The sequence below is a fragment of the Anarhichas minor genome, unplaced genomic scaffold (assembly GCF_050575085.1).
Source record: "Anarhichas minor isolate MPS153535 unplaced genomic scaffold, ASM5057508v1 ptg000004l, whole genome shotgun sequence".
Taxonomy (NCBI): domain Eukaryota; kingdom Metazoa; phylum Chordata; class Actinopteri; order Perciformes; family Anarhichadidae; genus Anarhichas; species Anarhichas minor.
Window position 1 is genome coordinate 13,690,685 of NW_027466450.1, and position 13,040 is coordinate 13,703,724.

Below are 13,040 nucleotides of genomic sequence, written 5' to 3' on the forward strand. Positions count from 1 at the left end.
ATTTTATACTATTGGACATTTGTTTAATTCTTGAGTTATTGCCAAAAATGTTTTTTTATGAGGTCCCAATGACCTTTGACACACAAATCTTTGAATCCAAGTGGACATTTACGGCAAATTTGAAGAAATCCCCCCCAGCTGTTCCTGAGATATCGCGTTCACGTGAATAGACGTACATGGACGGACAACTCGAAAAACATAACGCCTCCGGCCACGGATTACGCCAGCGCATAGAAATAAATAATTAGCTCCATCACCAGCTGCAACATTAAACACTTTAATGCATTGATAATTGTAATCATATATATATATATATATATAATGGTCTATTCTGCATAACAATTACTTTTGGTACTTTTATGCAAATACTTTTGTACTAGGATTATCACTCATTGTATTTGGTCTGAAGGTAAATTATCCCTTATTATATTTACCTTTGTTTTCATGTGTTTCTCATGCGGGTTCATGTGTTTGCTCTGTCTGATCTCATTGCCAAACCTTCTCATGTGTAAAACAGATTGTCTGCCGGCTAATTAAACGTCTGTTTAAATATTTTTTGTTTAGCTCTGAACTGTTGTACAACAAAGGCAATTAAGACACGATGCCATGATGACAAAGTTCCCTGCAGCTCTGCACTGATACACACAGGAAGGTTTCTCTCGTTCTCTCAAATCTTTTTGTTGACGTTACACCAGTATTATTGACGTATCCAAGATGTCCAAGTGAACTGGCGAAAACAGGTTTGTTATTTACAGCACACATCAAGACAGTTTCAAAGTGACTTATGTGCAATTTTCCTAAAAATAAATGGAAGAAACTAAAGAAAACTGCACTAAAGATAGGAGAGGAACACGTTTACTTCAACACACTGAGCTAGTTGGAGGCCTGCAAGTCTGAATAACTAAAAAAGCTGGAAAAGCTTTAAAAGAGTCGGATGCTGTGAGCCAAAGAGACATTTATTAATGAGGTCAATTTGTAATGGTGCGTTACAGATGTCAAAAACTAAACACAAAGGGAAAGAAATAAACAGATGTGGAAGATCTTTTACTTCATTAAGTAAAAGTAGAAATACTATAATGTATATGTTCTCTGTTACAAGTAAAAGTAATCCATTCCAAATCTTACTTAAGTTGCTTAATTGAACTTAAATAATTTTACCGAAAGGAATATTTAGAGACATGGCGGCTAAACTCAAAGTACAGAACCACATGTAACATGAAACAGTCCTGAACCTGATTTTCTTTTTTTTTTTAGTACTGAAGCCACACCGGCTGATTGGCATCAGCTGTTTCAAATACGCTTGACAATCATTGGCTTATTCACAGCTGTACAGGTTGGCCTGCTGATTAGCTGCTGCTGCAGCTCCCTCCCCCACCCTAACCTCCTTTTTTTATTACTCTTGATTAACTATGATTTATGTCGCTGTAGTTGGGATTAGCTCGGTCAGCAGAAACGTCGTTGCTGTTCAGTCTTTGAAAGCAAACAGCAGAGCCATTTCAAACTGCATAACTATTTGCTGTGAATGTGGGCTGCAGCTAATGCTTCATTATTGATTAACCTCCTGTTTGTTGCCTTCATTAATCTTTTAGTCTATAACAGTGTTTCCCAATTTTTTTTCTGGGGGACCACTTTGTAAAGATGACAACATAAACACCACCCAATTCTATAACTTGTGAGAAGACGTACATGGACACCAACCATTTTGAAAAGATATAGATTTGAAAAATCACAATTCTGTTTTACGCATGTTATTGAAAACCTGCACATGTTAAATACTTTATTAATGAGACCAAATAATTGTCTTTAGGCTCTTAACAAGCTCTTGTTTATTTCCTCTCATAACTAAAACAAATAGACTCTAGCCTTTCATATTAAATTACATTTTATAAGTAGGCTACAATCATCAGAACAATACGAAGATTAAGGCTCCCTCGTGTGGCTTAAAAGAGTACTGCAGATATAAATAGGTATATTTAAAAAAAGATAATGGAATTTATTTGGCAGCCCTAATAAAATGGGAATTTGGGAATGACCGGTCAATAAAATGTCAGGGAATAGTGAAAAATATCCAAGGTCACATCTTTAAATGTCTTGTTTTGTCTTCAACACTCCAAAATCCAAAGATATTCAGTCAGTAATGAAATAATTGGGGAAAAGCGACAAATATTAAAAATTAAGGGCCTTGAATTGGAGAATTTTGCAGATCATCACCATGACAGTCTTGTACAACGCCCACCAACTTTACAAGAGTTCGATCTTTAGAGATGTTTCTTTCATGCATTTTAATGACATTCCGATCAAAACGATAATCTGCTGATCATTACTTCATGAGCGCCAAAGGCACACAATCCTATGATTTTCATTTGATTAGGTTTATTTGTTTGTTTTTTTGCAATGAGACAAAGGCCCTTCCCCCTCAAAGACAGAGGCATGTACAGACACTGCGGTTCCATTAAAATAAATAAAGTGTGTAAGAACTGTTCACTGAATGTTAATGAGTGGCTGATTGCTCTTTTTTAAACAAGCTCCTTCTTTAGCTGCTTAGCTCTTTGTCTTCTTTCTTTAGTGGCCCCGTCACTGTAAACAAAGTGCAGCGGTCAACATCTATTAAGCTTCGCTCATATATCAAGTTAAGCAACTATGAGCTCCAAGATAGCTTATGTTACACTATGAAACCATTCATGAACAGTTCACACTTAAGAAAGGCATGAAGTCATTATATAAGCAGCAATTACATTATCTGTTGAGTCCAAGGCTCTGCACTAATTAACTCATTAATCAGGACCAATTAAAAAGGAAACATAAACAGTGTGACCTATGTTTTTAGGCAAAGGAGCCATAACTGCAGTATTGATCACCAATAATAAAACACAACTTGTATTAATTTATGCACAAAAGAGAAGAAAAGACGAAGAGGTGCAGAGGTTAAGTCACCGAAATAAATGGTGTCATTGTTTAGCAGCTTTACGGGCTTTTTCTCAATCATAATTAGATGAATAACAGCAGCAGCAGTGGTAATTATAATAATAAAGTCAATATTTATTAGAGCAGAAGAGACGTGAATCCAAAGAGGAGCAAAAAGGGGAAGTTGCTTTAAGCAACTAAAGTCAATGCAGTCGACTGTTCCGGAAGCAAAGCACAAGTCATCAGGGAGGGACATGACTGGGCAGCAGAGAGCAATATAACTACATGATTAGTCAATTCCAGTGAATAGAATGGCAAGATAAAACGGTGGCAATGTGAGGGCGAGTACGATTAACGCTGCTCTAAACACTAAAGCTGCTCAGGGCCTGAGAAAAAAACACATGAACTGAAGGTACGTGAATACACACAGTTCAATCAACATGTCTGCACGTTATTATTGTGACCCTGCAGACATTTAAACACGTGTTTAGACGGTCGTACATGTGAGGAGCTGACGGGCGTCTTCAGTGGATTGAAAAGGGAGTGTCGTCCCCCGTGAGCGTACCAAATGTGCTCGATCCAAATTACAGCGTGCCAAAGCAGTGTGTCATCATAAGCCCTAATTATTCAACATTAATTACATGCTGCTCTCAGGAGTAAGTAGAAAAGTTTGCATGCGTGAACATCTTCAAAGATCGACAGCCAGGAATGAGAAAGTCTGTCATTCTACTTTCGCTTAGACTTCGGATCTACGGGACTGTTGCCATTTTTAGAAGTACACATTTTATGTTTTTGGAATGTTGGTGATATTTTCTTCAGGTAAATTCAATTGACCGTCATTGTATTTGAGTGGAGAGAGAATTCTCAAAGTCTGGAAAAATAAAACAAAAACTATTGGAGGGGAGTAAGAAATTATTATCCTATTATTTATTTTTTAATGATTTGGGTGAACCCCACCACGAGGACAGGGCTTATGAGTTGCCAAATGTATAAAAGGCCATGAGACTGCAGGTCCGTGTACACAGATTGAAAAGAAAGAGAATCAAGAGGAGAGTATATGTTGAAAGAATTAAGTAAATAATGCTCAAACGAAAGTCTAAAGTGACTGGACTTCAAACTTCTTGATGAAATTCATAATTTTTGCAGTAAATTGTCCCAGTTCTGGACCCAATACTGGTATACTACATATCTTTGAGGCATATCACATTTTCCGACTATCTAAACTATTATTAAACATAATTAGTTTTTATTTCTAAGTCATGCCAAACTTTTGACGCATCCCACACAGGAAATACAGGAGGCTGCTGTATGTCAGACCTCAAAAATAATATGTTGATTCCAGGACGGTTTATTACGATCGGAAGAGTTTTTGAATGTCACAATTACACGGAAATTATATATGAAGGGTTTTTCAATGCTGATTCCAATTTTCTTTATTCAAATTCTGCTTTTTTTCAGCAAAAATAGGATCAAATTTAAATTTAGCAGTATCCATCCTGGGAATATGGAGAAGGTTTGGAACCAGCATTTGCCTGAATTTATTATAGTGTGGTAAGATTTACTGAAAATATATATAGCTTAAATATGTACAACATTTTTAACACATCGTGCACCAAATGGCAGATTAAAATTCACACAACGAGCAAAATTTCTATCCTGACAAAAGGTTTAATTCCTCATCTCCACTGATTCCGCTGTTTGTGTGAATAATAGAAATGGCACAAAAATCAGCTTTCCTTCTTTCAACATATTTAAACAGGGTATTATATAAGATGTTAGCTATTGTACCGCTTTAAAACAACTCTGGAGTCTGCACTCACCTCTCTATCTCTACTGTCTCAGGTGTTCATCTGCTAACCTGCCGGTTACTCCTGCTCCCCTCCACACTCGTATTTTGACATTTTCCTTCCACGTCTTGACCTTTTGCCCTGCTGTCTCACATCTGGCCAGCAGAGCTTGATAATGGTTTTGCCCTTTTGTTTGCATCTGTTTCGTTTTGTTCCGTCTGGTCATGTGAGAGAGAAGAAGGCTGATGATTTTGAATGCCTGCCTGCCTGCCTGCTGCTGCAGCTCTGTGTTTTTTTGTTTTTTTTGTTGAGGCCGCTTTGTTTTTTCGCTCTGCAGCTCAGAGACACACAAAAAGACATAATCTCCTCTATCTCATGCAGTTGCGCACAAATGGATGAGCACAACACTGGCTATTTTCCACTTGGGATGCTCTATCTCACTTTCTGTCCTGATCCCTTCCTCATCCTTTCTTCTAGCGAGCGAGGAATTAGAGGTTGTTTTTGCTCAGGGCGACTGCCTCATCAAGGCGGCTGCGAAACCAGCGTCTGAGGACTTTTCCACCGTTATATAAGACTTGTTACACCCGCCCTACTTCTCAGAGTAAAAAGTGAGCTCAGATTATCAAAGCCTAAACTGTGTCCAGAGCCTTTCAGAGGGCTTTGGCTCTAACGGGAATGTCCTCCACAGCAACATAACGCAGAATTTCCTCAGCCATGTTTGATCTATTTAACCTTTTCTGTCTCTGTCGTTTGTTTGTTGGCATTTGGTCTATGTCGGTGATTCAACAGTTCAACAATCGTGTCATCGTGTAATCACTTTATCTGTAATTGCCCTTCTGGTAGGGGGTCTAATGAGGGCGATGTTAAAATGTTAACAAAAACAAGAGGGTTAAAGTTGCTCCTGGAAAATGATCCAGGAGTCAGTCATCTTCTTGAAGTAGCTCAAAATTTCATGTCAGATTTCAGATATTCTTTTAGAAACTAAAGTATTGATTTCTAATGATGTCTCATATTTTTTTGTTGGTTTGGAGCTGTGTCAGATAAGGCTTTTACGGTGTCCTTCGCCTTTTATTTTCCGATTGAGGTGAGCCACTCTGCCCCTGCCAATCAATACATCAATCAGAATCATGCACACTCCTATAGTTAGCATGAGCAGCACAGGCCACAATGGCTAAACAAAGAAAATGACACAAGGCACTTGAATAGAAAATAAGACAACGTCATAGATTTGCTGTGTTTGGCTTCTTCTGAGATTGTTTCTGAATAACTTCATCAGCACATGATTTAAAGTCATCATGTGCTCCATGTGTTAAGGAGACAGATCATGCTCATTTATCGGTCCATACTTTGGGTTTCCACTACAACACGTTTACATGCTTTAAATGTTCAAAAACCTCTCTGACTGTCTGTCTGAATACACCTGTATTCACCTTCTATTTCAATGCGTTTTAAAGGAATTCAGTCACTCGGCAACAACTTGGGCTCGTGTTTACTTCCTGTCAGCTGACGTCATTCACATCATACTGCAACAAGGAACCTTTTATACATTTCTTGCACTGCAACGGGAAATACACTGGGACACATTTATAATGTTTACTTTCAAACTGTGAAATGATACATTTAGCGTGTAGTTCACATCCCAATCTTGACTGCTCGTTTAAACGCTCAGTTTCTGAATAGTCCTCCATGGACGGAGCGTTTTTATGTTTTCACAGTATTTATACAGCACTTAGACCTGCTTTTTAAAAATGAAAAAAAAATGAAAATCTCACTTTCCAGTGTGAATCCAGGAAAGAAACAGTAAATCTCTAAATCTCATCCTGCTGCTGCCCGTCCAAAGAAAGACGTCAAAACCTGAGAACTTTGAGACAGACGTGTTTGTCCTCTGTCTATCATACCCTCTGAGAGGAAAGCCAATCACATGGATGAACAGGGAGAATAAAGCAGGAGTGAGGGAGAGGAGGGAGAAAATAAACCCCAAAATTGAGAAAAATCCATATGACTATGTTATTTCTGTGCCTCTAAAGAGCAGAGGTGGGACTGGAACAGGAACAGAGATTTTCTCTGGCAAACTGGTTGACTCGGCAAGCTTCCACTGAGCTCAGACTGGAATACTCTGTTCCCATAGGTGCTCTGTTTTCCACTGTTGCCTATAGTGACCAAAGGACCAAAGGCTGAGAGAGAATTTACCACAAGAGGCATTGATTACTGAAGCAACTGAATTACAAAAACCCTGTCGTGAGTGAAAGGAGGGGGGTTGAGTGGAGGCCGTTTTATGCTAAAAACTATTTGAGTGTGTGACGAGGTTTGCAAGTGCACATCAAACAGATACAGTTATGTCCAGCTCACTTAAAACCACTTAAGGTGTTTGTATTCTCCTAGAGCTACCAATCAATCAGGCTTACTGCCGTTGTGTAATGTATAATGACGTTCGACTGAAGGTCCCGGAAGAACAAGTAAGATATATAAATGGATTGAGCTGCTAATTTCACAGCTTCAGCAGTAATCTGATAGCACAAACAGTGAATGGGATTTCAGAATGAGAAGAATGAGAAGAACTAAGAATAATTAGGAATATGTTACCATTTGTAAGAACAACCTCATCAACACATTATATCTGGAGAAATCAAATTACTGTGAAAACCTTCTTGGCAGTCCATCCATTAATTGTTGAGATATTTCAGTCTGGACCAAAGTGGAAGGCCCGATAGGCCGACACCTCCATCCCTGGAGCCACGCTGCGACCTTGGCTAAAAACACGACGGTCCCCAGAGCTTCGTCAAACTGCCGAGGAGATGAGACAGCTCCAGATACGGTAACACGTACCGATACAACACTACGGTACATGTGCTCCTTACAAATGCTGCACTGCGGAAAAATACAAGTTCTGGCTTGTTTTGTGGTGCTAAACGGACAACTCCTGTAAAGTCACTTTACATTTCACAGACATTTTAGTATTAAAACAATGAAAAAAAAAAGCGGATAATTATTTGATTTGACTGACTCACATTAACTTAAGATGAATGTTGGAGTAAATTCACATTGGAAACATGTTATGGAGATATCTTTAATGTCCAGTATGGACAGGAGGAATGATTACAGCAAACGAACTCTGTTCCGATGTTTACTTGGCCACCTGACAACTGTTTTAAGACCGACTTGAAAAATTGTGAACCTGACCTTTAAGTTTTTTGATGACAAGTCGTGACTTCGTCACAAATCTCTATTGTAATTGTGTACCATCTCTCTAAATCTTTTAATTTGTACTGCACTTGTTCCTGTCGGCAACAGTGTTGGAAACTTTTGACTGTTTTTCATAGTAGTGCGCAAAAAAGAAGTGATTTCAAACCAACTTACATGAGGGTTTTGGAGGAGATATGTTTCAGCTGACCTTCCAACACAATGAATAAAGAACAGCATCGCCACCATTTCTATTTGTGTGTTCCCTGTTTACAATTCAAGTTTGCCAATTAGCTAAAGTTGCTCTCTAAAGGATTCTGCTAGTTCTTTGGTTCCTAAACTTTTCACACTGCAGTAAATTTAACTCCACTGATTAACAATTTTTTGCCTCCGAAGCAGCTCAGCCACTGACAAATGTTGACATTTGCTAATAGCAGATGTGATGAACTGCAAAAATCCGCTCGGAGTTTAAATCGTCTGTATGCTGACTTGAGTCACAGTCCAACAAACCGTAGAGTGCCTTCACCTTTAAAAGCATTTTGTTTCAAAGTGCCATCGATCTCTTCGGGGGGAAATCAATGTCTTCTTGAATATCTCCCGAGAAATCGGGCAAAGATGCAGAAGCCATCTGTTAAAAGGAGCCAATCTCAATATGTATCTGTGTTTTAGATGGGAGATAATTCAGATAGAAGCTCTCAACTGTACATTTCAACTATCATGGGTGCAAATTCTAGTCAAGTGAAACCCCTAAGTTATTCAAGCTCTTTAAACCAGCGAGAAGAGTGTCAGGAGGATTGTGTAAGGTGAGAAAGCACATCAGTCTGTAAAGTTTATTTTGACAGCTCATCCCCGGGGAGTGCTTCACAAAAACAAGAGCGAGGACAGGAAGGAGCAAACCCAAACTACACAGTATGAAATGGTATTTGCCTTCTGTATTTTCATGTATAATTTAGGAATCAAGCTCTTTGTCCACTGTGTCCACACAGCCTCAATGGTTAGGCTAATCCCAAATTTCCCAAGACAATTGAAATGTTTATTTTAGTCAAATAGATAGAACTTGATCTGCTAAATCCTCACTGGGCCAACTGACAAGATAAACACGTCAGCCAAAACAGTATTTGGCTGGTAAGCCGACGAGTGTTTCACATGCTCAATATGCTACGTCATATCAAATGTATGACTGTACTCCATCACTGGGTAAAGTATAGTGACTCAGAGGAGAATAATCCTGACAACAACGCTCATAATGTGTCCCAAAATGGGATTCAGAGAGCGATGACAAATTCTGAAATGTGGATAGAAGGTTTCTGGGGTTGTTGTTTCACAAGAGAAATCTTTTTAATGTTGGACATTTTTTCATTAGCCTCTGACAAAAACAGGCCAAAGGGGGCCGTTCACAAATGCCTTTCACGCCGCTTTCTTCCTTTTATCGAAGGTGCTTTGGGGGTTGCACTACTGTCGCGCTTGCCGTCTCTAAGTAACCAAAATCTACGTGCTGCGAGGATGATGATGGAGTTGCGATGATTTAGCAGTAAGTCTGAAAAATAGGCTCTTGGAAATACTTGTGCATGTGAACACAGAGTCTAAGTCTAAGAGTCTACAGCCATGCTAGCAGCTTTGTGAGACTGTACTGAACTAGACACACTGGTGCATTAAATGCTATGAATGGCAACTTGTTCACAATAATATGCTTACATGCTGCTTATAAGTGTTTACCATTTTAGCATGTTAGCATGCAAACACTTGCTGATTAGCATTAAACATAAAGTACAGCTGAGGATGATTAGAAAATATCTGGTTCTTAAATAAATAAAAAGTTAAAAGGTACAAGCCTATCTCCCCATTCCCGACTTTACTCTAGGTTAGCATAGATGAAAGAATAAAGACACTGAAGATGTTTTCACTCTTCTTACGACTGGCTTCGGCACACATTTGATTGATGGTTCATCTATCCGAATCGTGTTTCATGAGTTTACACTCCCCGCTGCTCGAGGGCCTTAATTCTTCAGTGCTCCATTGACGTAATTTGCAGTTGCTTTTACCTTGTTTATCGTAATCATACTATATTGTCACGTATCGTCTCAACTAGTTTAATATATGATGGCAATACTGAAATGACCACCTGCGATTCCACCTGTTATTTCATGCATGAGTGCCCTTAACCTCATCAATGACCCCATTAATAATCTAATCTTCACAGCCAGGACATCAACCACAAACCAATCTATGCCCTCATTAATAACCATTCACATCCTCATCTCTGGATTTCCTCCCATAATCTTCTTTATGACATGAATAATGACCTATCCCATGGCCACCAACTCACTCTGTGATATTATCGCCGTGCCCTCTCACCCTGAATCAATGCTGTGTTTGCTCTCTAAATCAGTAAATGAATGTGAATCGCCGATCCTGAGTAGCAACATGAGAAAATAACTGCGGCGTGTGTTTGTTTTTGGCGTCGGCGTGGCTAATGACTTCTTTTGTCTTCTCATTAAAGAGCGGGGTAGGCGAGTAATAAGCACCGGGGGTCGTTCTTTTTGGAAGCGCTCTTCCTTCTGACTAATTTACCACCGCTCGTTCTCATGCAAATGAATTTGCTACTTAGGGCTTAAAGCCCCTTATGTGAGCAGCGGCTCGTGACATCTCCAGAGACACAGGGGGAAGCTCAGGGAGGCAGAAGAGCCAGGATCAGCTGTAAATGGGCAACAGTGAAGGACAGTGGATGGTGTGTGTGTGTGACAGATAAACAGAAAAAAATGAGGGCGAGCAGAGAGGAAACATTCAGCTTCCTGAAGCTGACCGAGGGAAGCATTAGTCAGCTGCCACCTGAACCACCAGCAGAGGGACATCAGTGTTCAGGTACAGAGGAGAGAAGAGCTGCAGGCTTCTGAAGTTATGGTTCCAGACTTAACGATTTATTCTTCATGCTGGTATCATGGTTTTAATGATGGCAATGTCAGTCTATCGGTCGATCCACCACTTTGGTTCAGACTGAAATATCTCAACAACTCTTGGATGGATTGCCATGAAATCTTGCACAAGCATTCATTAATCCTCACTTCTCTTCCAGCGCTGACATTTGTGGTTCAGAGTGAAATATATTTCCAACTGTTTCATGGATTGCAACGGAATTTACTGCAGATATTGAAATTGTTAAAATGTTCACTCAGCTCCTTGGATGGATTGGTACCAAATATTACACAGATATCTTACGGACTTGTAACGATGAGGTTAACTTTTTTTTCTTTCAAGTCAATTGTCTCAACAGCTATTGTCTGGTTTTCTATGAAATTTGATTAAATGAGATTCAGATTCTATACAATATTTTGATAGAGACCCATACTTTGGGTTACGGCAACATACCTGCAGAACTAATGACATTACCATCAGCCTCAGGTGTACTTTGTGTTCAGCAGGCAACAATGTATGCATGTGCATTATTTGAAGGGCTAACGGTCTCTTGCAAAAGTTGACCCAGTATCACTGCTCTTGTCAAATTTAAAACCTGTTACCCCATCGGCTAAATACTGAACTTCCACTACTTTGTATGTCACGGTTAAACAGGTGTGTCTGTCAGTCTGCTGTGTGCACTGTATGTAAAGGGAGCTAGGAGGCGACAGGGCGCATGGACACTCAAAACAGGGTGGTGGGTGGTGGGTCGGGTGGTCAACATGGGCCCAACAGCAAGGTCTCCACTCACTTCGTCTTTTCTTGCCATGACTGCTTCTTTCAATCCACTTTACATGCAGATATTTTTTCAGCATTTCTTCCTGTGGCTCGTTTCTTCATCCCCGTAAACTCACTGGTTTTGCAGCTTTCTGTGTGCATCGAAGCGGCACTCAAAATAAACACATCACTGTCAACAACAACACTGAACACGGCCATCAGCGCTGTTCTCCATCTGCCCACGAGAGTCACGCATGTCACGGCAGACATGAGAGTGAAAACAAAGCATTAAAAGGAAATGTCAGATTTTTTTTGTCATTTCTTTTCTTCATGCTGTCATTCCAATAATATTTGGGCCACTTTACTCTGCAGAGCGAGTGAAGCCTGAAACATGCAGGCAGGTGCAGTTTGTTTTGTCAGACAACAATTCAAACACTCTGAGGGGAAAACGACTGTGTGCCTGTTGGACTCGAGTCAGCAACACACCAAATGTCAACTTAATAAGGCTCAATATCAGCGTCACTCAAAGCTTACCGTAGAGAATGGTCACCATGGAGACCGGCATAACCAGGATGCCGAGGAGCATGTCGGCGACCGCCAGAGACATCAAGAAATAGTTGGTGGCATTCTGCAGCTTCTTCTCCATGGAGACAGCCAGGATCACCAGGATGTTGCCCATGACTGTGACGGCGATGACGAGTAAAATCAAAAGCGCTGCCCAGTTCTTCTCCACCGCCATCTCTTGTTGAGGACAATGAGACCCGTAAATCCTACCGCCCTCCTCGCCATAAACTCCTCCGACGTTACGGTAAGACAAGTTCCCTAACTGTACGTCAATGCCATTACGGGGCGCGCCATTCCCGTGACACCCCGGGTTTGTCACGTTATTGATTCGCAGGGTGATTTCCTCAAATCTACGTGGAGACCAGGTATTGGACTCCAGAGTGGTTACGACTCTGACGGTGTTGGAGATCAACTCTGACACGTTGCCACCACGCAGGTTCATGGTGTCGGCTCGGTGAGGGCGTCACAGCCAGAGACAGAAACGCCTCAGGACTGCTGCCTGGAAAATGGGTCAGAGTGGAGACAGAAAGAGGGAAGTCTTGTCATCATTTACTCACTCTCCAAATCCTTTCCCCAGGTGAATGCCATCAATATAACACCATATAGCACTCGAGTAATGAATTGTATTTCAATATGCGCTGTCACGTATTTACTTCATCATCTCAAATCGTCTGTCAAAGGATCAACAGATGACGATCTTGTCCGCACCGGCAAACAAAAATAGCTGCTTGATTCAGCATAACAAAAAGCGCAGCTGTTCAAGCTCAAAGGACAATTTTCAATGGATAGAAATTAAATTGTTTGGTTAATACCGTGACTGTGTGCAGCCCGTCCCACAGCACTGGAAAAACAAACAGGAAGAATAGTTCCAGTTGGGCTCTGCTCGAAATATTCCAAACCAAATGTTGGAGTGACTTTGACTCACATGTTTTCAGT

General features: G+C 40.3%; 1 protein-coding gene across 1 annotated transcript in view; it reads right to left on the bottom strand.

Moving 5' to 3' along the window:
• The window catches only part of htr2aa (5-hydroxytryptamine (serotonin) receptor 2A, genome duplicate a), a 36,143-nt gene extending 23,597 nt beyond the window's left edge, over positions 1 to 12,546 (bottom strand). Inside the window, exon 1 of the mRNA XM_076112225.1 lies at positions 12,075 to 12,546. Coding sequence (XP_075968340.1) covers positions 12,075 to 12,546 — 472 coding nt within the window. The remainder of the gene's footprint in view (positions 1 to 12,074) is intronic.
• Positions 12,547 to 13,040: the final 494 nt, after the last annotated feature.